Source organism: Cyprinus carpio, chromosome A7 (assembly GCF_018340385.1).
Source record: "Cyprinus carpio isolate SPL01 chromosome A7, ASM1834038v1, whole genome shotgun sequence".
Classification (NCBI taxonomy): domain Eukaryota; kingdom Metazoa; phylum Chordata; class Actinopteri; order Cypriniformes; family Cyprinidae; genus Cyprinus; species Cyprinus carpio.
The window spans coordinates 22,743,469-22,770,395 of record NC_056578.1 but is presented as its reverse complement, the minus strand read 5'-3'; the positions used below and the strand labels follow the sequence as shown (position 1 = coordinate 22,770,395).

Here is a 26,927-nt window from a genome sequence, read left to right as displayed (position 1 = left end):
TATTCCACACATTCATCACCGGGCTCGACTGCGAGACTCATTAAACAACCAGCTGATTTATCGCCTTTGACAGTCGAGCCTCCGGAGCAGCAGAGACAGCACCATTCATTAAACCGGGCTAAAATTAAAGCTTTTTATTTTTGCCTGATACAGCTTTTACTCAGATTACAGAGCATCAGTGGAGATCTTTGAGGAAGATACTCTTAGTAGGTAAGTGCTTCTGATGATATGAACTAACAATGTGAAAGAAGCTTGAGTTCATAAATAACTAGCAAGAGGTTTGCCCTGTTTGGAAAGTCATTAGTTCCTGTGGAACTTTGAAACATACAGTGCACTTGACAGAGATATAAACAGACAAAACTACTGTTGAGGTGTTATTTATTGGTCAACATTTTACAGGTCTATAAGTTTTGAGTAAAATATATATCAAAATTAAATTTAAATTACAATAACTTGTAATAAAATACCGTTTGTTTCCTTTTCTCATTCCTAAATACTTTACATGTACATTACTTGAAAATACTAATAATAAAAAAAAAAACTCCAGCTTTGCAGATTTTTGTTGTTTACAGGACCAATAAAGAGTGACAAAAAGCACATTCATAAAGGGATAATTCACCCAAAAATTCCACCATAATTCACTTAGTCATTCTAAAACTTTATGACTTTCTCTTTTCCTTACAAAGACAATATTTTGAGAAACATCTCAGTGTGTTTATTTATTTGTTTACTTACTTTTGTCCATACAATGAAATGAATTAAAACTCAAAAATATCATCTTTTGTTTTCCACAGTAGAAAGATGAGTTTGAAACAAGTAAAAGGTTCAATTATGATTAAATGACAGATATTTTTGGGAGGTGGGGGGCTATCCCTTAACAAACAATTAAATGGTGAATTCCATCCTAGCTGAAATGATTTTGGATGAGTTCCTGTCGAACTCTGAGAGCTTCTGGGTCGACAGTGTCATTGAGATCGATACTCTCCCCTGATTGGTCCGTGGCCTCAGTTCTCTCAAAAGTCCAGGCATCAAGGCCAGACTGCAGGGAGATGTTATGTAGCACACAGCAGGCCTGGATGATATGGGAGCATTTCTCTGGGGAATACTGCAGGTAACCTTTAGCCCCATCCAGGCACCGGAAACGTGTCTGAATGGCTCTGAATGTGCGGTCCACAATCTCATGCGTCGTTGTGTGGGCCAGGTTATAGCGGTACTCAGCAGGCGACTCCGGATTCTGCATTGGAGTCATCAGCCACTTCTTCAGAGGGTAACGGTTGTCACCTGGAGACAAGAGACAGAAAATACACCGACATTTTCACAAGATACTTTGGCGGTGTCAAGAAAAAGTAACTACGGCAACCAAACTATGGGTCTCACCTAAAAGCCAACCTTCATCCTGGTCTTGCTCTTCAAACAGCTTTGCCACACTGGATTGCTTAAAGACAGCTCTATCTGTCAGACTACCTGGCCAATGTGTCTCAGCGCTCAGCAGCAGCCCTCTGGCATCGCATACTAATTGGCAATTGATTGAGTGAAATCCTTTTTTATTTACATAGGAAGAGTCATCTGCATTGGGAGCTTTAATGGCTATATGCGCACAGTCCACTACTCCCAAGACATTAGGAATTCCTGCGATTCGGTAAAACTCCTCTTTAGACTGCTGCCTGGTGGCCTCATCCCGAGTGAAGCCAATAAACTCGGGCGCTTTCTCAATCAGAGCCTTAGTGACGTTAGAAACACAACGGCTCATGGAGGCCTGGCTGATGCCGATCGCATCTCCCATCTTGCTCTGGAAGGACCCGCTTGTGTAGAATCCCAGGGCTGCGAGTATCTGAACATCTGGGCTGATGGCTCGTGACCTCTGTGTCCGTCTCAACAAGCTGTCCTTTAGCAGTTCCACCAGATAATAAATGAACTCGCGTGGGAAGCCGAACGTTGTCATCAGAAATTCATCGGACACTGTCTCAATGTCAAATCGATCAAGTGTTTTGTGCCCCCGGCCATGCAGCAGCAGGTCACAGTCTAGGATTGCGATAGAGATTGCCATTCCACACACTCAGGAGGACCTACGGACAGATGACACATGTGAATGCCAGCTAGCGTCATGTCATGCCATGTCAATAACTAAAAGATGATGCATCCAGATTTTCATATTTCTGGGCTTCTCAGAAGTGGAAATCGTCATAGTTGGGTAAACGTCTAGTGGACAAAAACAACAACAAATATAATGTTTGCCTTCCTATAAAATCCACAATAGCATTTCTGTGACTTTCCAGAAGAGGAAAAGAAATTTAGAGATGAATTACGTTAGCCAGAAGAGAGAAACATGTCAAAATAGCTCAGCCATTGTATTAGGAGCACCCACACATCAGCGTTTCTTAGTTTCTGTCATTTAATGGCAAAGGAATAAAGCACAAAATATAGTGGTATATTTGTGCTAAATGTTTCTGCATGCACCGCTGCACTGATTTCTTCAATGTGTGACTGCTTACGACACAAGCTTAAAGCCTATCTTGACCTAATCCCATATTTGTATTACAGTAAAGTTACCTGTCGCCATTAAACTGAGCTGGTTGTATGATCTAGTTTGTCGGCTCAGCACAGTATTTTACACAAAACCGAACGCAACCAACTCTTGAATTAAATTATCTCATAGCGAACAAATCTGATGAACGCAACGGTAGTGAAAACAGTCAGATTGACTGAAAACGAGTTAATCGTTACCTGCACTGGCGATTGTTTGTGTACGCCGACATTGAGATGTGACGTCATTCACATAACAAATTTCCTGTTCAGGGGCTGCACTTTCGATATTTGTATTGGTTGCTTTAAATAATAAACTAAGAGCAGGCCCGTGCATATCATAATATAACATATATGTGCATATAACTTTATTATATCACAATTGCATACAGTCCTTTAACCATATTTATATAAAAAAAACGAAAGTGGAGTGGTTGAATCGGTACAGGCAACACGTCATCCCTGACCTAGCCAAACAAGCAAAATAAACAAAAACGGGGCGCTTGTCAGTGTGTGACGCTGTGGTGCTACGATGTGATTAATTAAAAATACAGGATCGTTCAGGGCTGTATTTGATCATTTTACGCAGTCATCCTCGCTGTGTTGCACACGTAGCGTCACACTCTTCGTGTTAAGAGTTGAGTCTCCGCTCTGTGATGAGCTGTAAGTATGTGCGCATGTTCTGCTAAGGAGCTAGCATTGGCTGCACAGACATACAGATGACTGTAAACTATTCGAGATGTCTGGCTGTGAGAAACAAATGGCAGCTCTACTGTTTTTAAATCTCGAGTCGGGTGAACTGGCAGCTGTCATGTGGCACTGATTGTTATGAAAGTGTTTTAGTGTTGTTTTTTATTGAGTACATGTTTAAATACATAGAGGCGAGCTGTCGTAGAGATGCGACACTATTAATGACACAAGACACCAGAAAATTCGTTAATTATTACTATTATTAGAGTTGGGTGGAGCAAGATGACCCCCACCTTATTTTCGCTCTTGATCACAGAAGACACATAATCTCATCTCAACACTTTTGATGAATAGCTTTGCTCTTCTTCATTTTGTCTTTTCATTTTTTATATCAACGTTTTTAAGATTTGGTTAGTCGGAACAGTTTTGAGGTTAACTGATCTAATTTTGCATCTTTGGGAAACAGTGATCTATGACATTGTACTATGTTGAATACTCTGCCAAATGTCTGCTGCATGCATCACAAAGATTTTGTGTGGATTTGTTAATTAGGGATTTGTGGACCAAATAATGTTTTTACATCTGTGGAAGAAAAAATAAAAATAATATATATATATATATATATATTATATATATATATATATATATATGTATATGTATATGTATGTATGTGTGTGTGTGTGTGTGTGTATATATACACATATACATACATACATACATATATATTAAAGTTAAAAGTTAGTTCGGCCCACAGAATTGGCACATAAGTCCCTAGTGGCATGTTATTGTTATTATGTTATAATAATGTCAATTGTTATAACAGTGGTTATTGAATAATAATTTCATGAGTTGGATCTCCATATTAGACATATTCTCTATTCATTAAAACCTGCTTTGTCTGTTTGTTTGTCTGTCATCAGTCATAAAGATATTTAAACTAAATTGTCAAAGTACAATTTTAAACAGAATAGATGATGCATTGTTTTACATACATGATGACACTCATCTTGTACATGTTGTATCTAAATATGTTACGATTTTAAAATATGTTAAATGAAAATGTGCATTGTTATTAGTTTTAAGGGGGCTTTTTCCTCATCGTATCCTACTAATTGACCTGACTTTCAGTTTTGTGTATTATGTACCTTTTTAATTATTGTGTTGTTTATATCAGCTTTTTTCACTGTTCACTGAGGAAAGTGTTTTTATTTTGTGTGTCTTAGGCTTGTGCGACAATGGATAGTGATCTCAGCTCACAGGACAGGAAAGACTTGGATAAATTCATCAAATTCTTTGCCTTAAAGGTGATTAAACACTGCAGTGCTAAGGGTATTGTTGCATTCATGAAATCTGGTATCCCAGGCAACAGGGTGATGATATCGTTTCCTTTATGTGTGTGTCTTTCAGGCAGTGCAAGTCATAGTTCAAGCCCGGCTTGGAGAGAAGATCAGCACTTGCTCCTCTTCATCACCGACAGGGTCAGACTGGGTAAGACGCATCCAGGATGCTTCACATACAGTGGTCCTCTTTTCTTCATCATAACTAACGTGAGATCTGCATGTCTGGTTTTCTTCATCTTTTTATTAATTTAATCTGGCAATAAAAGACATCCCAGAGGTGACTCATGAGGCCAAAAAAGCTCTTGCTGGACAGCTGCCTGGCATCGGCCGATCCATGTGTGTGGAGATCTCCCTCAAAACCTCAGAGGTCTAGTCTTGTTTAAAATGCCTAACTTAATAAAAAAGATGTTTACTTGAGTATTAAGAAGTTGTGTTTACTCATGCAGGGAGACTCCATGGAGCTGGAGACGTGGTGTTTGGAAATGAATGAAAAGTAAGCACGCACAGTTCCCCTACACAGACAGGACGAAGCAGTCAGCTGACACCTGCTCTGTGTCGAGATCGATACATTATCATCAAGTCAATATTTACTATACCAGGGCATAACTAGGGTTTGCGTTTTTTTCCAGGTATGACAAGGACATTAAAGTGTCCTATACAGTTTATAATCGGCTGTCTCTGCTGCTCAAGTCTTTGCTGGCCATCACAAGGGTGACACCTGCTTACAAGCTTTCACGTAAACAAGGGCATGATTATGTCATACTCTACAGGTACTCAACACACTTTCTTCTTGCTCCACAAGCCCTATATTGCTTGATACATGAGTTTATACAAGGAAAACAGGATTTCATTTGTACAATCAGATCTTATTAATATCTCTATGGTAGGATCTATTTTGGAGATGTCCAGCTGACAGGTCTCGGGGAAGGTAATATTATGAAGGATTCTCTTCAAAATACAAATAAAGGACACGTAGATGTTCTGTAGTATTTGTTTATCTTCTTCACTGCTCTCTGCAGGGTTCCAATCAGTGCGAGTGGGTGTTGTAGGCACTCCCATAGGCACCATCACTTTGTCCTGTGCATATCGCACTAATTTGGCCCTCATGTCTTCAAGGTATATATTACAACTTCCTGTATGCGACACATTCAAGTATTTTGGTTATTGTAGTTTTGGAGTGTTATTGTGCAAGAAATTGTCCTTGTGTGTCTCACAGGCAGTTTGAGAGGACAGGCCCTATCATGGGTATCATCATTGATCATTTTGTGGAGCGTCCCTTCACTAATATGGCACACATGCATCCCTGCAGTTACAGGTGCGTAAAAATCATAGATGTGGTAAAGGTATGAATGTTTTTTATTAATACTTTTATTCGGCATTACACAAAAATAATCAAAAGTGACAACGAATACTTTTACATTGTTTAATTTGTTAATTTGTTGATTTGTTTTAAAAATACAGTTTAATTTTGTTGTCACTTATTTGACATGAAATGTGTAGAATTTTGTCTGAGAAATAATAAAAGGACAGCTTTTCATTTATAATTTGTCTTAAATGTCATTTTGTTAAAGAAAATCGTATAGTGAAATCAGTATTGTGAATTATATTGCCTCATGAGATGAGTGAATTATTACATCCCTATACAAAACATTTCTATTCATCAAAGAATTATGGAAAAAATATATCACAGTTCCTACAAAAAAAGAAAAAGAAAGAATACTAAACTTTTCAACATTGATAATGATATGAAATGTTACTTTAGCACCCCATCGGCATATTAGAATGACTTCTGAAGGATCATATGACACTGGAGTAATGGAAATTCAGCTTTGCCATCACAGGAATAAATTACATCATAAAATAGAAAAAAGTTATTTTAAGTTGTAATAATATTACACATTCTTACTGTATCAAATAAATTTGATCAAATAAATGTGGCCTTGCTCTTGACCACAGAAGACTGAAAAAGAGACTGAAAAGAGACTTCTTTCCAAAACATTAAAAAAATCTTGCCAACCCCAAACTGTTGCATATATTGCAGTGTAGAATATCACCAGAATTGTTATTTATAGTAAAATTAATATTTCTTTTTTTTATTGTATAGTAAAAAGACATACAATGTTTAAATGTTTTTTTCAGCGTTCAAGATGAGTTGGAATTAGACCATTAATACCAGAAGTTCACTTTTATATGTACAGGGATTCAAGCTGATAACTCTGCTTTCTTGTCTTTTGGCTTGTTCTTTTTTCTCTCTTAGAGCGCCTGGAGAAGATGAGGGAGGGACTTATGCAGGAATAGAAGACTCTCAGGAGGTGTGCACCACGTCCTTTTCCACCTCCCCACCATCACAGGTAATGGCATCACTATCAGCGATCCATCTGTCCCATTAAAATAACCCTTCACCGCCTTCCTTTTACAGGTCAGGCTTCAGTACAGGTGCAGTGCAGCCTGCCATTAAGAGATTAACTGTTAACCTTGGATAAGCTGTTTTCATTCATGAGTCTCTTTCAACTGTTCCCTGATGAACAGCTCTTATTCTTTATATGTGATTATTATGTATTGGTGTTCCTGTGGCTCAGTGGTAGAGCATTGCATTAGCAGCGCAAAAGGTTGTGGGTTTAATTCCCAGGGAACACACATACTGATTAAAAAAAATGTATAGCCTGAGTGCACCATAAAGCATCTGCTAAATGCATAAATGTAAATGTATGTTAATTATACTAAAATAATATTGGTCTTGGTGTACTTGCTTCAGTATGTACCCTTCCACATCATGATTGTGTAGTATTGGAGGTTGCAGAAGACTAGCATTAAAGTCATTTATGTGACTATAGAATCAGATTCTCTCTTCCCCTTATCACTTTCTGTGGTAGTGCTTTCATTTCTGTTGTTGCTTTTGTTTTCTTTCTTTCTTTCTTTCTTTCTTTCTTTCTTTCTTTCTTTCTTTCTTTCTTTCTTTCTTTCTTTCTTTCTTTCTTTCTTTCTTTCTTTCTTTCTTTCTGTGTGCATGTAGTGTGTGTGTACTGTAAGTCAGGCACATTTTAAGACACCTAGGCCGACTCTGATGGCCACACTGAAGGTTCCCCTCATGGGGCTTGGCATCTCACAGCAAGTGAGTCCAGTGTGTGTGTGAGAGAAGTGTGTGTACACGCATGCAGCTGGTAGATTAAGTACAACGTGTGTGTGTGTGGCCTTCCCCAGTAACCTATACTCCACTGCTTACCCTTCATAACCTTGTATAACCTTTTAATGAAGAGGGTTATACAGTATCACTCACACAAGAAATTGTTTGAGCACTGCTCTGACAAAAGCACACAATCACTGCTGCCTTCTCCTTAAACTGACCTTCCTGCTGTGTTACTTGAAGCATTTGTCTGTTTGCTCTGACAACTACTCTGATCCTTCTTGCTCTCTGCTCTGCAGTGAGGTTTTTTACAGGACCAGATTTAAAAAGCCAACCTCTTAATCTGACATTTGACTCTTATTTGTGATATGAATATCTCTGTCTCAGCTTTACAGCTCTCGTCTGTCATATCAGACTCCGGCCCTGGGAACTGTGGATTTGTGCCATCCTACAGCTTGTACTGCTGCTGCACATCCTCACCAGGTACGGCACACAATGCACCAGCGCATACACACATGCAGAAGCCCCACCCTCACTATCATAACTTCATGCCCTTGATCCCTTCTGATGTAGAACAGCTGCTTGGAATTACTTGCACCTGTCTACAGAAATGGGTTTACTTGTGTCATTCTGACCTGACTGAGGTGGCCATGTATGTGTCTCTTCCAAATCAGATGGTTGTGCCGGGTAAAGAAGGTGGAGTCCCACAGGTGCCGGCTCAGCCTAATCATGGCACTGCAGCTGAGCATGGTCGTATCCCATCATGCCCCAATGGACAGTCGCCTCAGCCGGCACAGCCCACATCCTGTAGTAGGTAAGAGTGTGAAGCGATTCAAACTTGTCAATACTGATTTTTCATTTATCAACTCAGCAAAATTTGATTCCATGTTTATTTGTGTGTGTGTGGTAGTGAGGTGAAGACTGTGTTCTGTGATGCTCTAGAGACCACCTTCACCAGGAAAGTCGGTGCTTTTGTCAACAAAGCCACCACTCAGGTTAGAATATACTAATAATTTATAATAACCTTCAGAACAAAAATTACCTTAATGTATACTGAAATAGTTCTCATTAAAAGACATGCTGATTTGGTTCTCAAGAAACATTTCTTCTGCTTCTTATTGTAATTATTGTCAATGTTGAGCAACATTGTGCTCCTTAATATTTTTGTAGAAATTGTGAACTTTTCAGAATTTGTTTGTTGAATAAAAAGATCAAAATAACACCGCTTATTTGAAATAGAATTATGAACACTGAAAAATGATGAACACTGTCATGTTCAGGGGAAAATGCATTCTGATGTGTTGTGTATGTGTGGAACTCAGGTGACAACAACCAGCCTGGATCTTCCTTTTGCTGCATTCGCTCCAAGAGCCTATGACTTGGAGGTGAACGACCCAATGGTATTAAAACCGTAAAACACCCATACTTACTATGTATTTCATATTAAGAAAACCCACTTGGACACTACAAGACCTTAGTGTGCAGCTGCATCATCCAATGTCTCCTCATTTTCTTTTCTTTTTTGTGATTTAGAGGTGTTTTTCTCTGTTTGCAGGTGCACCCTCCTCCATCCCCAGCTCCTTCGTCTCCCTTGCAAGGCAGCCTGCACTCAAACAGCTCGAGCCACAGCGGAGGACAGCCACAAGACGACTTTGTCATGGTTGACTTTGTAAGTGCACCAACATATAATAAAAATGCACTTATCAAGATCTGCTGTAACAGCGAGCACATTGAAAGGCACTGCATCAGTACATTGAGTGAATGGGAACTGATAAGTATCATTAGAGAGATGGGTTCTGGTAGGCATTCTGTTGTTTATGATTCCTCTTGTGAGAGGTTTGACAGCAAAAGGGAGTTTTATCAAGCCCTTGACAGAACATCTAGTGATCCAGACAAATCAATTATTTGTCAAAAAAAGAAACTTGGACTCTGACCTGAGAGAAAGCTACATATGATTGATGTTTAATAAATCTGAAGAAGACTTTACTCTTCTTTATTTTTATTTCATAAATACAGTGTTGAATGATGCAGTATCTCTCAATTGGAAGTCTTTGAAGCTAGTGAGTTGATGTTGCTAAAGAGAGGCCCAAAGTGACCTGCTTGATCATGTTATATTTTTTTTTTAAGTCTGTTTCTGCATGACAGAGCAGCACTGTTTTGGTGTTGATCAAAGCTCTAGCGTCTATAAACAAACAAAACAAAACATAATAAATAAAAAAAAGAAAAGACCAGACCATCTTGCTTTGTGTGGGCAGCTGGGACATGAGAATTGGACTGCGAAACCAGTTGTGTAAACAAGCAAGTATTGATTATCTTGTTTAGTCAAACCTTCTAAGTCAGGGATGGGCAACTCCGGTCCTGGGCAGCTGCTGTCCTGATGAGTTCAGCTCCATCCCTAAACAAACACAGATCAAAAATCTAACTTAAGCAAAGCCACCGGAAGGCAAGCTTGCAGCCTTTAGCCAAAAATGTGTAATGGCTAATTTTAACGCTATGGCTTTGGTGCTACAAAGGGAAGGAGACAGAGGCTGTTTTATGATTGGCTGAGATGCCTTACATGATCCAAGTTAGCCGTTACGCTTTTTCCAATGGTAAAAAATACAGACCCTTGCATCTCCCAATAATAAGACAATCTCTGACTTAAGTCTTCAGAATTGCTTGAAAATTACAGACAGGTGTGTTTGATTAAGGTTCCCCATCCCTGTTCTAAGTGTATGGAAAAAGCCAGATATGGTTCATATTATGTTTAAGGACCAGTTCTGTGTTTGTGTGCCAAACAGAAACCAGCATTCTCTAAGGATGATCTTTTGCCAATGGATCTGGGAACTTTCTATAAAGAGTTTCAAAACCCTCCTCAACTTGCAAGCCTGTCCATCGATGTCAGCGCTCAGTCTATGGCTGAGGATTTGGTGAGAAACAAACACATTCTTGTCACAGCACATACCGAACATTTTTGCAATCTATATAGGACAGGTTGACCTTTAAAGTAAGAAAGGCATGAGAATATACATAAGAGTAGAGACACTGAGAGTATTCATATAGGTATGATTACATTACAGGTAGTTTTTAGCACCAAACCAGGGTTGGTGTTAAAATCTTAAGGATTTTTTTTTATTGTGTGGATAATAAAAATAATTGCAAGTATTGTTTATGTGTAGTACTTAGGGTGATTTATTCACATTCATGCCGTAGTATGATGTTAAAACTTCGGTAACATTGTGATGTGTTCATTATTAGATGTTTGGTAAAGTGAACATGTATTTTTGCAGGATTCTCTTCCAGAGAAACTGGCCATTTATGAGAAGAACATTGATGAGTTTGATGCGTTTGTGGACACGCTACAATAGAACAGAACAGAGATTGCATCCTTCACAACTTCTTTACTCTTCTTGCTTCCTTCACTGAAGCATCCCTCATTGGATGTCTTCATTAACCCTGTTTTGTGTCAGTTTTTCCTTGTGCAATGAACTATGAAGAGAATCATCATTCAAGAAAAAAGTGAACTGAGGTATAAGGAGAATAGCATCTGTTAAAGGAACTGAGCAACATAAAATTTCCAACACTTGTATTTATTATAATAGCAGAAGTGTTTAAGTAAAGCTCACTGTAATGAATGTATAAACCTGTACCAGCCTTTATTTTTGTTTTGCTCATCACGACAACTCATGTAGTTCACTGACTAGTCACTGAAGCAGATTTCTGTCATTGTACTGCTGACACCATACAAATTCTCTACAACTTAAATGTGAGGGGAAAACTTGAATAATCTAAGAGTATGTCCAGTTTTGCTTTATAGGCTTAAACATGAATGACACTACAGTGAACATTGACAACAGTGAATTGTGAGTCTGTGTCTGCTTACCTGGTTCTTGTAAATGCATTTTACCATAACCTATTTTTTTTTTTTTTTTTTTTTTTTTGAAATTAGGGACAGTTTATCATTAATACTCATCAGATTTTTAAATGGTGAGGAATGCTTTTTTCCCTTTTCTTTTTTTTAAAGCTTATGTTTGGCAAGTCATTAGGAGCTGGACCTTCTTTTATTATTTTAAGTGTCTTCTTTCTCTCCTCACTTTGTTAATGTGGCATGTAAATGTTGGGTAATAAACTGATTTATTTCAGACAGGCCTGTTCTTGATTGCCCTTTATGCTGAACTAGTTCCACTAGCTAATGAATATTTGTTAGCTCGTCGTTCGCCCAATGGAATGTCGAAGGCTTGGCTTATGAATATTATTTTAGGATGCGTCAATGGAAGGCTACTGAGCGACGTCAGCAGCGGCTACTGTAAAATTCATGAGCGCCGCAGCACAAATGCACGTCTACTTCCAAATTAGGATGAAAACTGTTGTTTTGACAGCAGTTGTGAAATGTTTTTCTCTCGTCTAGTTAAAGGAACGCCTATATGCAAACTTGACTGTGCAGTCTTTATTCCTTTTTAAAGGCGGATTTCAAGTGCACAAAAGAAAGATTTAGTTGCTTCTTAATTAAACTTCGGATTACATCATTTAGAGTACACTTGGTAAGTCACGTATGTTTTCTCTGTAGTAGATGTGTGCGTCGTGTGCACGCGTCTGAATGGTCTCCGCGTTTTGAAATATAGAAAAATAGTTGGCACGGTACACTCGTCGTCTGTATGTAATAACACATATTTAACTTTAAAATATTCGAATGATAGCAAACTATCAAATGGTGGCAAAACCCCCACATTGCTTTCTTTATTGTTTTGTTTAACTGTACAGTCATTGCTATGTATATATGCTGTGTGTTGTAGAGAGCAAATGTTGCGCTCTTTTCGAGGTCACACCTGGGAGAGTTGGGATTGGGATCCGGACAGTAAATCTCCTGATGCTCATCTCTCTCTATGCCGACAAGCGGTATATTTTCATGTCAGCCCTGTGTTGGACAGTCAGGGTACTGCAGGGGTCAGAGGCACCAAAGGTGAGACTAGTGAGTGATAAACGCTGTTTTTGTTGTTCACGAGTCAGCTAGTTTTATTATTAAAATGCAATCTTACATTTCATCAAGCTGATACTGTTTTAGGAGTAGACGTCCAGTGATAAAAATTTGAACATGAAGCGTTAGTTTATTAAGTGATAGTTTCCTTTGCAACACACCTGGTTCGAGTCAATTTTTAACTAGCAATTATAATGTTATTAAGTGTTTAATAATGCTCTAGTTTAGTATTGCTTTGTAGGATAACTATCATGTGTTATGGTATGATTTTCTGATAATAATTGATTCATTACTACAGAATATCACATATTTCTGTGTAAGGTTTCACTCGTGGTGAGCATTACTGGGAGATTGAGTTCCTAGAGCCTCCTTATGGGTGCTCTGTGATGGTGGGGGTTGGTACCCAAAATGCACTTCTGCATAAAGGGGATCAAAAGTTTGTTAACCTCATTGGTGAGTACAGTCATGTTCCTCTTAGGAATGCTCATGTTCTTCTCCCAATTCAGCCCAGCCCAGCCCAGACCTAAACTCCCATAGGTTGATCTTACTTGACAACCTAAAAATGAATAACATCATCTAATTTTCAAACAGGAATTTTAATTATCAACACCACCTAGATTAACAAGGGAGGAAACGTACAGAACAAGTAGACCATATAAAAGCACACAATGCTTTTCTTTGAATCATTTTAACGGTGTTTATTTTATTGTTATTGTTTATCAAAGGCATCGACAGTGAGAGTTGGGGTCTGTCATACAAAGGCTTCATCTGGCATAATGGAAGGAGTCAAAAATACACGGAGCCTTTTTATGAAAGAAATACAGTCATTGGGGTTTTGCTGGATTTGAACACTGGGACACTGACGTTCTTCCGGAATGGAGTGAACCTTGGGGTGGCCTTCACTGGCCTGGAGCAGGTAAATATCACTGCACTGAGTACGTGGAAGTACTGGATGTAAGTTATATGTGGGAATTCCAAATGCTCCTGGAACTTTTGTGTTCCTTTCAGGCCAGCAAGGCTCTGTATCCTCTGGTGAGCTCTACGGCCCCTGAAACTGAGCTTCAGCTGGGTGTGAGGAGCCAGAGAATCTCCTCCCTACAGGAACAGTGTATACACATCATCACACAGTCCCTCTCACATTATAGACACGCACACGAATTACCATTACCCACATCTCTGCTCTGTCAAATACACACACATGCGCATTTATAAGTGAGGTATGACCTGTTTCTGATTCATTCAGAACATGCCAACCTCAAACAACAACACAAATATTTCTAGTGCAGCAGATCCATTTTATATGCAGCCTACCTCAAAAATTATATTTTTATTACTTCTGTTGAACAAAAACAACATGTGTGACTTTAATGTAATCATATTACTGTTTTTATTCTTAATTTATATGCCATTTCTACATTTTATAGATGATATTGTTGGCAATGATTGTGTTCCAAAATAAGATATAATTACCTGTATTATGCTCACAGTAGTTCTTTGGGACCAAATATGTAAAAGCCAATTAAATATAACTGCCTGCTTTTATCCGTATTAAGAAAACTGTGGTAAAAGTGTTTTTATTTGCTCACCAAAACCTGTGGATGTCTAAAAAAAAAAAGTTTAAAAAAACAAATCCAGAGAGGAAAAAAATTGTTATACCTCTAACGATTTATTACTCTGAAATCACAACATGATATACAAAAGTAAAGATTTCAAAAGCACAGAATACATTTTAACAGCCAAAATGGAAGAAAAGAACCTTCACAAAAGAAGTAATAAGTTCCACCTGGAAACCAGATATTCACGTCTACAGTAAAGGTGAACAGGTAGGTGTTTGGATACAGATACAACAAAATGGCACAAAGTTCACAGATCTGTCCAGAGAAAGGGAATTTAACAATTAATATCATCGCCAGTTCACTCCATTAAGGCACACATACACTTGGGTTTGAGGGCGCTTGTCTAAAACTATTCAAGCCACTGGTCAACATGTCAATGCTCGAATGGATTGACATGAATAGGACGTTTACATGACACAGTAAACAGTTACAATTTTATATCATCAAGGCATATGACACTTAACTCATTAGTGCTAAATAATAAGTACCTGCTTTATGGTTCTTTTGGATTTCAGACCCAAGACTCTATTGTGCGAAATCTGGATGATTCACTTCACGTACAGAGCCCTGGGATACAACTAAAATGTCACTGTTTTTTTATGTACTCTAGTACACAAGTAATAACTCACTGCACTGTGATACGTTTCCTCAAAGATAAAACCACAATTTTACTGAGAGGACATAATGACATCAAATTGTTCTTTGCTATTTCTATCTTGATTTGGGCTTTTGTTGCACCCAAATGCCCCCATGTTTAATGGCACTGTCCTCGACAGGCAGTATGTCTTCCAAGTTACAAAAAAATTTGATCACACAAACATTTTAACCATATAATCTTTGGCCAAAATAAAAATGTCTAGGGTAGAATAATACAACAGCATTACTGAACAAACCACACACAACTCCACACATACAGAGAGAAAAAGCAGACTGTTGGCAGACATACAGCGTGTATGTATGTGTGTGTGAATATATATATATATGTGTGTGTGTTTGTGTGTGTTTGTGTGTGTGTATAAATGTATATATACACACACATACAGGTTTTGATCATAAAAATGACTTTTCTGTTTCAGCATCAGGAAATTTGTGCTGGCCATAGAGCATCTGCCCTGTTCTTGGAACCACTGAGACAACAAAAGAAGATGAAACAGATTATAGAAATAATAAAAAATATAATGATTTGATAATATAAATGAAGACTAAATGAAAGCTCTTTGAGACAATACATAATATCATATATTTTATGTAAAAAGAAATAAGCATGTTTAAAATAAGTGTTTCAAGTTTGAGTAGTAGTGCTTTATACTTGTCCATAGCTTGTGCCAACTATGGCTTACAAAAATGAGGACGTGTGCATTTAGTCTAATTTTACTTGGAAAAATTAACTGAAATGAATTCCGTAAAGTCCAACAAACAATATCTGAAGTATTGCAGATGAGCTACCAAAAAATAAAAGCAGCTACCTGTACACTTTGTTGGGTTTATTGATCTAGGCCTCTGCTAACAGACCATATAAAACTCTAGTGCCTGTGCCAGTACCATTATGTCTGACAGCAGCTACATGACTTCTGCAGGAAAGAAAAGGAGACGATTGTCAGAATTTGATCACAGCCTAAACGTTTGTGACAGCTTGACCACTCTGTGCCCTCCAGTATCCTTTTTTCTTGGCTTCACCCAGTTAAAATACTCATGCATTTGGCAATACTGAGGGAGACACGAAGGACGGGACACAGCCACAGAGGAGCAAAGCTATGGAACTAGGAGGGACAATAACCGGAGAGGAGTCCTCGTGAAAAGTTCTCCTGCTTCTCATTGGATAAAGACCTCCTGATGTAGGTCGAGCAGGATGCGGGTGAAGTTGTTGATTGGTCCGATTGCACTGAGTGTCATGGAAGCATCCTGCCCCCACAGCAAGTTGGGCCCAAACACCACAGCCAGGTTGGCATTGGTCATCTTATTGACTTCACTCTCAGCAGACACCTGCACATTAATAACAATTAAGATCAGAAAAACTAAAGAGCGCGAAGGAGAAAGTAGGAAAGAAACAAATTATAAGAAGATACATTTGAAATTTTAAATGTAATATAAAAAAATAAGTACAGTCGTGGCCAAAAGTTTTGAGAATTACATAAATATTAGTTTTCAAAAAGTTTGCTGCTAAACTGCTTTTAGATCTTTGTTTCAGTTGTTTCTGTGATGTACTGAAATATAATTACAAGCACTTCATACGTTTCAAAGGCTTTTATCGACAATTACATGACATTTATGCAAAGAGTCAGTATTTGCAGTGTTGGCCCTTCTTTTTCAGGACCTCTGCAATTCGACTGGGCATGCTCTTAATCAACTTCTGGGCCAAATCCTGACTGATAGCAACCCATTCTTTCATAATAACTTCTTGAAGTTTGTCAGAATTAGTGGGTTTTTGTTTGTCCACCCGCCTCTTGAGGATTGACCACAAGTTCTCAATGGGATTAAGATCTGGGGAGTTTCCAGCCCATGGACCCAAAATTTCACCATTCTGGTCCCCGAGCCACTTAGTTATCACTTTTGCCTTATGGCACGGTGCTCCATCGTGCTGGAAAATGCATTGTTCTTCACCAAACTGTTGTTGGGTTGTTGGAAGAAGTTGCTGTTGGAGGGTGTTTTGGTACCATTCTTTATTCATGGCTGTGTTTTTGGGCAGAATTGTGAGTAAGCCCACTCCCTTGGATGAGAAGAAAACCCAACACATGAATGGTGTCAGGATGCTTTACTGTTGGCATGACACAGGACTGATGGCAGCGCTCACCTTTTCTTCTCCGGACAAACCTTTTTCCAGATGCCCCAAACAATCGGAAAGGGGCTTCATCGGAGAATATGACTTTGCCACAGTCCTCAGCAGTCCATTCACTATACTTTCTGCAGAAGATCAATCTGTCCCTGATGTTTTTTCTTGGAGAGAAGTGGCTTCTTTGCTGCCCTTCTTGACACCAGGCCATCTTCCAAAAGTCTTCGCCTCACTGTGTGTGCAGATGCGCTCACACCTGCCTGCTGCCATTCCTGAGCAAGCTCTGCACTGGTGGCACTCCGATCCCGCAGCTGAATCCTCTTTAGGAGACGATCCTGGCGCTTGCTGGAATTTCTTGGATGCCCTGAAGCCTTCTTTACAAGAATTGAACCTCTTTCCTTGAAGTTCTTGATGAACCTATAAATTGTTGATTTAGGTGCTATCTTAGTAGCCACAATATCCTTGCCTGTGAAGCCATTTTTATGCAACGCAATGATGACTGCACGCGTTTCTTTGCAGGTCACCATGGTTAACAATGGAAGAACAATGATTTCAAGCATCACCCTCCTTTTAACATGTCAAGTCTGCCATTCTAACCCAATCAGCCTGACATAATGATCTCCAGCCTTGTGCTCGTCAACATTCTCACCTGAGTTAACAAGATGATTACTGAAATGATCTCAGCAGGTCCTTTAATGACAGCAATGAAATGCAGTGGAAAGGTTTTTTTTTTTTTTTGGGATTAAGTTAATTTTCATGGCAAAGAAGGACTATGCAATTCATCTGATCACTCTTCATAACATTCTGGAGTATATGCAAATTGCTATTATAAAAACTTAAGCAGCAACTTTTCCAATTTCCAATATTTATGTAATTCTCAAAACTTTTGGCCACGACTGTATATGTGCGTGTATATTATTGTTATATATTTTTTCACCCCCCCCCATATATATATATATATATATATATATATATATATATATATATATATATATATATATATATATATATATATATATATATATAATATGTAAATCTATAATGAATATAAACTTTAAATAAAAATTATTTTTGCTGAACTTTGCCAATTATAATGAGCATTACCTGAGCAAGAAACTGTATAAGGAAGTACAGTGATGCATAGTTCTCCTCAGGAAGTGACATCAGCATGTTTCGAATCCTTTCTGCCCGAGACTCTGTATCAACATCTGATAACACAACACATGTGGAATGCAAATCAAGCTTGTGTGAATGTGTGTGTGGTGTGGTCATGTCACTTTCAAGGCTCATTGTAAACAGTCTACATGCAAAAGCTGTGGTTTTAACAATCAGTAAACAAATGTCAGTATAGTAGGTGTACAGATTAGGGATGTAACGATTTTAACGATTTAACGTTTTCTGCAGATATGTTTTATGTAGTATAGTTTCACATAACCAAAGTCAGACCATTCTGTTTTTGCTTCAAATTTTAAAATTATACAGTCTAATTTAGAGTAAAAACTACTCATGCTGCATGTATGCTGTATCTTTGTTTGGATCATGATTAAAATCCAGTGGTTGCCTCTAATTTTAAATGGAAAGAGCACAAAAGAAACATGCAGCAATAGCCTAATAAAACGACATCTTTTCAATTACTATATGTCTTCAATCTCATTTTGTAAAAAAAAAAAAAATGGTGAGAAAATCGAATCGTGATTCGAATGGAATCGTGAATTGAGTAAATCGTTACATCCCTAGTACAGATGTGTGTGTGTGTGCACGTGTATGTGAGCTTTCTGGAAGTTACTGGTGTTGGTATGTAAGTGCGTTGTGTTTTGTGTTCTCACTGTGGAAGTTGACAATGTCGTTGTAGAGCTGATAGGTGAGCAGCGGCTCTGGCAGTTCTCTGAGGAACATCTTTAAGATCACAGCTGCCAAGTGGACATCGTCCAGCTGATAGAAACTCACTTCCTCTCCTATAGACACATGCAACATTTCTAACGACTGATGCCAATCATCCTTGTGAACAGGAAATGTGCATCACACAACTTTACCTGAGTTATATTTCTGCTTAACTTCCTTAACCAAAGAAACATTAGCAGAACGCCGGAATATTCCCTCTGTCTTAAGACCTACAATGAAGATGGGAATAAAATTCACATTCTCAATTTAAGAAAGTAAATAAATAAAGTTTACACTATTCTATAATAAATTTGGCCCATCATTCCACAACCCACCCCCCAGGCTAAACAAAAAGACTAATGTAAGTATATCCAACCTAATGTGGATACATACAGTACACTCACGTTAAGAGGTATGTAAAAGTTTGATTGAGCAATAAATCTGACTTGACTAAAAGACCTACCATTCTCTTGCAGGAATCCAATAGTATCACGCATGACTGGTGGGATTCCCTCTGAGTCTGCCGTCCTGTGTCTCAATCTGATTACAAGCAACATTACAAACCATCATCTAAATAAGCAAAGCTCCTCCAAAACAAAGCTAAATAGCAAAAAAGAATTTCTCATAGTGCACAATCAAAATGTAAAAATATTTCTATTAAATTCTGTAGTATAAATGAGACTGTCATCTTCAACTACATTCAGTCCAAACATTCAGTAAGAAATAATTTCTTTAACAGTAGCTGTGTTAGATATGAGATGAATTGTTAGTGACTTTACTTACACTGACAGTGGAACCCCAAACTGCTGGAAAGGAAGAGGAGGACTATGAGGGGGAGAGATCGGTCCTGGGACGACAGACGGCTTCAGGGACAGACGGATCTTATCATCATACCTACACAAAGAAACTCCTGAATGCATCTCAGAAGAACAGGCTAAGACATGATCGTGTGATTCGAACACATGCATAACTGCGTATATAAAAGCATATATAGAATTTCTTACTCTCGGACTCTGTTGGGGATCACCAGCTGATCACACTTCACAATCTCCTCCAGTTCACTCAAATAATTGATGTAATTTATCTTGCGGCCAAACTTAAAGCTGTGAACAGAACATAAGCATTCAGGCTTTAAGATTCAGATTACAATACAGATCACACCTGATAATCAAAGTGAGAATAAAATAACATTGAGTATGGTGTGGCACTGACCTGATGATGGGTTTGAAGAGAATAAGGATGGTTCTGATAAACATGGTGGGGTGGACAATGTACAGCGCCTTGATATTTTTCTTATACCTGCAACAGACACAGCAAAACTGAAGCTTGAGGTTTGTTCTCATGTGCTGCTGTTAAAGCACTCATGAGCCTCTCACTAACAACAGCATCACTCACTTCCTGTCAAACTCTCGATAGGCATCCCGAAGCCAGCTTAGAGAGGGCTTGTTTTCGCTGGTCAGACCATGATGGAAGTAGATGAGGGTATAATCACTCTCCACATACTTATCAAGAGTCTGCTTCAAATACCTGCACACAAATACACCACACCAAATCAAAACTTGAGTTCATATTAGACACTAAAACAAACAGAAGGCACTTATTGTTATATTTGTGAATCAGCTGCCAATTACTGAAACTTCAGGTTTTATTTATACACTTCAGAGTCTGACATTTGCTCTAGATTCCATTACACAAACCCTTCTGCTCTCAGACGACTCCTGAAGTTCCCAATAGGGAACTAAACTAAGTCTTGATTTCACTTCATTAAAAACTGCATTGTCTTAGGACGTTGTCTTATGGTGCTCTAACCCACTGAACACATGATTTATTTATAACTCAGCATACGAGTGGTTGATATTTAACCAAAAAAATGAAGGAAGGAAAACCTCAAGAATCGTCCTAAATATATTTCTCACAGGAATATACATTTTGGCATTTTAAGCTAACTTTAATCTTGGAAGAACTGACAGTTAATCCCTGAAATCATCAAATGATGTGACATATGGTGCATCATACATTTATATAATTATGTAAAATTACATACTTATATTCAATAATTATTCCACTGAAATAAAGTTTCAGATTAAGTACCAATGTGGTGAACAAAATCACGTTATAATTTAAAAAAAACTTTTGACAACATTTCCAACAAACTCGGATCATTTTATCTGATTATTATTTTGAATGTCACACCAGGATAAAAAAAACAGTATTCTAAAATTTGACATAAGCTTGTATATTTTAACCTTGAACTAAAAAAAAAAAAAAAATCAGGAGATACGAATTTAATCAACATATAGTTACAACATATAAATTAAAATCTAAATATATTATTATTAACCAAATAACCTGGTAACCTTTCCTGAACCTGGTAACGTAACATTTCTGTCACACGTTTGAGGTATTCGGCCAATCACAAAGCACTGGATAGCTGGCCAATCAGAGCACACCGCGCTTTTCAGAACGATGAGCTTTGAATAAATATACGTGTTTCGGAAAGGCAGGGCATAGAGGAGGAACAATAATGTACAGTATGTGGAAAATAATCTGTTTTTTAAACAAATTGCATTACACCAAATACACAAAATAATGTTTTTAATAGCAACGTCATATGACCCCTTTAATAACAGCTGACACAGTGCATTGAGCCCGACTTGATACATCTAATGAAACATATAAATGAAGTAGAGCAGCGATGCCTACATGAGAAGTTTATGATGATCCAGCTGATGTTGGGGAGGCATGCGGCAAGCATTAAAAACAATGACCTTCCGACCAAAGTTATCATCACCTAAAAAGAAAGAGAAAGAACAGGAGATTTTAGAATTAGAATTAATGTTAGCTGGTGATGCTTGTGCATTTTATAACACCTCACCTGCAACCTCCACAATCTGATGTCTGGCAATGTCATAGAAGGGGTCGTCCCAGGGCAGATGTGATGTGCCGCCAAGGCTTTTAATATCTGAAGCTGCAGGAAAGACTATAATGAATGCTACATTTCAAAGAAAAATAAAAAACATGTAACTGACATGATCATAAAATATCCCAAACACAAGCTATAGAGTATATGGTATAGAGTGATAGAGGTAAGTCAGCTTCTCAGATCCCACTTGGCACTTTGCTAGCTTAACCACATGATCAGGATTAGAAAAGAACATCCACCAACCCGACAAATGCAAGTAAAACCAGCCGTGGTATCACATATCATGTCCTTCAACCAGAAGCCTTCAACATCAAAACAAAAAGCATAAAGAGGGCCACACATTGGACAAGAACCGGCCCCTAAATTCAAATCATTGATGCCACTTTATTCATTCTTGAAATGAACTTTTGCCTGTATACTGATTGTGTTCACTGCTTTGGACTGCTGCCATAAACTTGAGAACAAGAGTACAGAATGATGCATCCGGTGTGCCATACCTGCTACTCATCCAGTGTGTGACTGAGCCCACTAGGAAACGAAGCCACTTTTTCTGAACTGTTTTTTATTTTTTTTTATGGATGCCAATGGAATTAATTAATTCAGTACACTGGCTTCTGTGAGGATATAAACTGTCAGCCTGCTAATTTTTGTTTCAGCTAGAAGAAATTCTGAATGACCAGAAACTTAATTTAGTAGCCAAATTGTCCACTAAGTAAAAAAAAATAATTTCAAATTCCGCAGATGATGAATCAATTACACTGGGCTTCACCCACGCCCGCCCAGTCACAGTATCCTCTGTAAAAGTGCTAAAATGTGTCTCTGGGTATATGCCTGTGTCGTAAGTGTGTACTTTATGAGTAATGCTTTTTGACTCCTTGAGTTCTCTGCTGCCTCTTAAAAAGGCAATGACAGTTATGTCAACAGGAAGGTTTCGGCTTCACTTGCCTCTAAAAATACAGCAAGCATTTGATTGGTATTCAAGATAAAATGGTAAAGTACTGGACAGTTACTTCCTTTTTCTTACACTGCTTTATTCTTTGAAAAGATCAGTATAATTCTGCAAAATGAAACTAAATTTTAAAATTATTATTATCACATCACACACATAAACATGCACAATTCCCACCACCATGCACTCACCGGATTTGCTCAGGCTAACAGGGTCATCTGGTGGCCACTGTTTTTCCTGAACCAGTTTGAGCTGGTCCAGCGCAGCGCTAGGAGAGTCATCTCCTCCCAGATCATCGTGAAAGTCCACCAGCAGGTCAGAGGACATGATGGTCCTCTTAGACAACACAAGTCACACACAAAGGTTAGACACAGAACAGCAGGTTACAATACCACACAATGTTATACTGAGATCTGTGAAAGCTCAGCTGCCTTCACACTAGGTTCCTGTCTGTCCACCAGCATAAGCCTGGGTAAATGCAGCACTTTCACACGGGCAAACTTGCATGTTCAGTGACTGAATGACTCAGATGAGTGACCACAATGTCAAATGCTGAACAGGTCGTTTGTGTTTGTTTCATAACTCACTCTTGCTAACTGTGAATCTGCTTTTCACTAGAATTAACAGAAGTACCTTTCATAATACAGCACAGTACTAACATAACACATTATTAGAAAATGGCTAATATTAACTTTGTTTTCTGGCTTAGATACAGATTCATACTTTACATTTGTAATAATGCAAGTATACGTGTACAAAAATTATAATTATTTTGTTATTTAAAGCATAGTGCACCCTTCTTCAACAGCGTTGTGCTAGGAAAACCAGCATATAAATAAATAATATTTATATCAAGTTCGATTTTTTAGGCACTGACCACATTGCCTCGATACGAATGAGTATCGAAAAATGTCTTGTCGTTCAGTACCGAATTTTGATACCTAAGGGGTTAATCTGGTCAACGTCAGTGAGCCAGTAAGCATGCAGCATGCAAGATTTGCCTAAATCAAGTGCTGGTGATTGGCTCTGGTGAGACATCAAGAAAAAACACTAGTTTACGCCGGTTACGCCGAGAGACGTGAGGCTGTAGTGTGTAAGCGTCCAACCCCCATAGATGTAAGTCTGTGTGTATACTAGTGCATTTTTTAAAATGGCGTTTTAAAATGAAAATGATCCTTGTGCATACTGGCATTTCCACTGCGTTTCAGAAAAGATCAGGGTAGTCATGGTATCAGTATTGAATATTTGAGAACGATGCCCAGCCCTACTCACAAAACTCAAAAAAAAAAAAAAAAAAAAAAACCTTAACTCCTACATTGCATGAATATCACATTCAAAAGAACAGGTAAATTGTGGCATTAAATTTGATTATTAAATTAGCAAACTGAGTCCATTTAAAAAAGAAAAAAGAAAAAAAAAGCATGGTTAAAAATGATTCATTTCCAGATCACATAATCACTAGCTGCTCTGCTCTGCCTGTGCACTCCATCATAAGCAAACTACCCCTAACAATTAATACCATTTGTTCTTTCTAAAACAGTACACAGTGCATTCATTTGAAAGCTTGCCCTTAGATTTCATTTCATCATCGAATGTTTTTATTTGCCACAGCTATAATGATCACAATCAATCTTCTCAGCATGCATGTTGGCAGGGTCAAGATTTGTGGAACTAAATTCTTAATTATATCTAATGTTATAATTACATTCTTTTAGTATTAAAGTATTGTGGCACTGTGAATGTGCTATATATTTTTAATCTGTGTGTAGCTATAGGGTACCTAGTGCAGGCGTCAGTAGGGCTCAGACAGTGATCTCCTGTGACAGTCCCTCGGCAATGAGGCCGTCTAGCCGTATACTGACAACAATTTTTGGTTTTACCCTTTGCTCCTATTTACATCCTCTACCCTAGAAAAGCCAGTTTCACATTTACTATCATCTGTGACAGCCTTTATTCTGCTATCTCTAAATAATGTGATAACATTAGAACAGTCTTCGGGTGATGTAACCCGTAATCTATCGCTCTGATTAAAGAACATCTCAGTTATCTAGCCTCGTTGTAAATACTGACAGCAATCTTGCTATAGATTGCTTATAGTCAAAGAAACCATACAAAGAAGCTTTCACAGTTCTTATGTTACTAGTTGGACTATCGTTGATGTCAATACTTGATCATACATCTTTTGGTTCTAACCAAACAGCACCCGTCCAAAATCAGTCCTGTCCCTCTCTACAGTGCCATCTAATTCATGAGCCAGTTCGAAAGATCATCAGCAAAAACAATGTGCCTCATTCACAGTTGTGCTTCAAGGCTGCACTCAGTGAATCAACCAGCACTTCAGACAGAAACAAAGACCCTAAAGAGAGCTTAAAAATAAGAGACCTAAAGAAAAAATCAACTACACTTGCTAAAATATAAAGACCACAACATAAAGCAATAACTGCCAGAATAAAATCAATAGCTAGTGCTTTTCTCATGTACTAATGAGCTTATTATAATTATTAACAAACTCCATACAATCAAGATTTCACTTTAATTTATAATCTTATGAGCACTACTACAGGAAAAAAACAAATATTGGGATCTGTGCTTGATTTCTGCCCATTCAGATGGTAGTTCATCTGTGGCTGGTCAGTAATACTGAGTGCCAAACATCGCTTAAACCAGCTCCATATTGCTGTAACGTTCCTCAGTCATAAGTTACTAAACATCTGCTTAAAAAAATGCAAATGTGATAATTATCAGTTCCGTTTCAAGATGGTTTAGATGTGCTCAGCTGACAAACACAGTGAGGTGCCACAGAATTATCTGCAGAATGGAGCAGACGAAAGCAAAACTGAGTGTGAGGTCTAGAGCTTAACAGCGTCATGTGCTTCTGCTCATCTCTCTGCAGTGTCACACATGGACCAAAAGGAGACAAAAACATAACAGTTGATCTCTGCACGTCTCAGATGATCACATTAGCAAACTGGTAGATTAACTGTGATAAGGTCATTTGCGATAAGGTAGAAATATATTAAGGTAATTAATAAATTGTGAGGATAGGATGGATATGAAGGATTGCCTTCTAAATGGCCCTGCGGTGAAATCAATTGTTTTTAGATATAAGTATAAATGTAAGTATAATGTAATGTTAAATGTAAGTCTCTCAATTAATGTGAGTTCATAGAAATTGCATCATACACAATAATAATAATAATAATAATAATAATAATATAAGAACGAATGGCTGTTTAAAATAGTTTTAGATGAAACATACATGTTACACTGCAGTGCATGTCAACAACCAAAAACCACTTTTTTGTTAAACAGGTACTGTTATCTCCATGTACAAACAACCATGGTAGAGCCAAGATTTGACTATAACTTATCTCATGATCAACATTACAGGCAAAACAATCGACATTCGGGATCAGGGCTTAGCGCTCGATTTCTGCCCAAACATGTGTTCACGTACGTCTATGTGCGATTCATCCGTGGCAGGTCAGTAATCTCCTGTAAGACGACATAAACACGATCGTGTTCTAACAGCTTTCAGAGTATTGTAGTAAAACGACCAGGGCTTGCTCTGTTTGTGATCGTCTGATGTAGTCGCACGTCTGTCAGTGTTTCTAGGGAAACGCAACATCTGGATGCGCAGCCGCGCGACTAACGCACCCAGCGAGACCAGGGTCTGGGTCAAATAATACGAGACAGATCAGGTCTCACTGTTCAAGCAAACAGCCAGATGCCGCACATATTTGCTCGTTATGATCATTCGACAGTCTGCTAAGCTAACTAACGTTAGCTGAAAAACCTGTTAACGTTACATCTTCACTCAACAGAACGGAAACTCTAACAAGTGTCGCCCTGCCGAGTGACTAGCGGCTTATGCGGATCTGAGAACAAAACGCTGAGCAAAAAAAAAAAACTACAGATGTTATGAATAAAATATGGAGAAATTAATTTACCTAATTTTCAGCGCTCCCTATAGAAATCTTCACGAAATGTCATGCGGCACTTCCGGTTTGCGATCCGTGTAGTTCAGTATAAACGGCCCGGATGCAGGAGGAGAACGAATGACCACACCTCCAAGAATGTGTTGTTGTTGTTATAATCGTTGAACAACGGGTAAAATGGGCCACATGCATATTAATATGTCATTGTTTAAAGCAAAC

General features: G+C 38.2%; 4 protein-coding genes across 9 annotated transcripts; 2 read left to right on the top strand and 2 right to left on the bottom strand.

The window, feature by feature from the left end:
* Positions 1-72: 72 nt before the first annotated feature.
* LOC109055200 (autophagy-related protein 13-like) lies at positions 73-11,798 on the top strand. 3 transcript variants are annotated; one of them, XM_042760408.1, is made up of 18 exons: positions 73-210; positions 4,437-4,517; positions 4,621-4,701; positions 4,801-4,920; positions 5,000-5,046; positions 5,183-5,323; positions 5,441-5,481; positions 5,573-5,669; positions 5,770-5,868; positions 6,811-6,904; positions 7,567-7,665; positions 8,065-8,160; positions 8,352-8,491; positions 8,588-8,672; positions 9,000-9,077; positions 9,233-9,346; positions 10,458-10,586; positions 10,947-11,798. In XM_042760408.1, the coding sequence occupies exons 2-18, from the start codon at positions 4,449-4,451 to the stop codon at positions 11,022-11,024; spliced, it is 1,608 nt and encodes a 535-aa protein (XP_042616342.1). In that variant the 5' UTR covers positions 73-210; positions 4,437-4,448; the 3' UTR covers positions 11,025-11,798. The 3 variants fall into 3 exon arrangements, with proteins under 3 accessions (XP_042616342.1, XP_042616341.1, XP_042616343.1); XM_042760407.1 differs by lacking the exon at positions 73-210 and adding an exon at positions 2,978-3,186; XM_042760409.1 differs by lacking the exons at positions 73-210; positions 7,567-7,665 and adding an exon at positions 2,978-3,186.
* LOC109095847 (putative nuclease HARBI1) lies at positions 362-2,794 on the bottom strand. Of its 2 annotated transcripts, none has more exons than XM_042760412.1 (3): positions 2,725-2,794; positions 1,378-2,066; positions 362-1,281 (listed from the first exon to the last, which is right to left on the bottom strand). In XM_042760412.1, exons 2-3 carry the CDS (start codon positions 2,045-2,047, stop codon positions 905-907), a joined length of 1,047 nt encoding a protein of 348 aa, XP_042616346.1. In that variant the 5' UTR covers positions 2,048-2,066; positions 2,725-2,794; the 3' UTR covers positions 362-904. The 2 variants fall into 2 exon arrangements, with proteins under 2 accessions (XP_042616346.1, XP_042616345.1); XM_042760411.1 differs by lacking the exon at positions 2,725-2,794 and adding an exon at positions 2,551-2,718.
* A 154-nt stretch (positions 11,799-11,952) lies between the features above and the next one.
* On the top strand, positions 11,953-14,188 carry LOC109055199 (SPRY domain-containing SOCS box protein 3-like). 3 transcript variants are annotated; one of them, XM_019072439.2, is made up of 5 exons: positions 11,953-12,197; positions 12,452-12,625; positions 12,953-13,084; positions 13,357-13,548; positions 13,632-14,188. In XM_019072439.2, exons 2-5 carry the CDS (start codon positions 12,457-12,459, stop codon positions 13,841-13,843), a joined length of 705 nt encoding a protein of 234 aa, XP_018927984.1. In that variant the 5' UTR covers positions 11,953-12,197; positions 12,452-12,456; the 3' UTR covers positions 13,844-14,188. The 3 variants fall into 3 exon arrangements, with proteins under 3 accessions (XP_018927984.1, XP_018927986.1, XP_018927987.1); XM_019072441.2 differs by having other exon boundaries at positions 12,450-12,616; XM_019072442.2 differs by having other exon boundaries at positions 12,450-12,625; positions 13,357-13,547; positions 13,640-14,188.
* A 93-nt stretch (positions 14,189-14,281) lies between these two features.
* LOC109055203 (rho GTPase-activating protein 1-like) lies at positions 14,282-26,874 on the bottom strand. Its single transcript, XM_042760410.1, has 13 exons — positions 26,721-26,874; positions 22,962-23,106; positions 21,774-21,866; positions 21,602-21,689; positions 20,294-20,425; positions 20,111-20,197; positions 19,903-20,001; positions 19,682-19,792; positions 19,362-19,438; positions 19,051-19,128; positions 18,844-18,972; positions 18,122-18,225; positions 14,282-16,230 (listed from the first exon to the last, which is right to left on the bottom strand). Exons 2-13 carry the CDS (start codon positions 23,095-23,097, stop codon positions 16,060-16,062), a joined length of 1,305 nt encoding a protein of 434 aa, XP_042616344.1. The 5' UTR covers positions 23,098-23,106; positions 26,721-26,874; the 3' UTR covers positions 14,282-16,059.
* Positions 26,875-26,927: the final 53 nt, after the last annotated feature.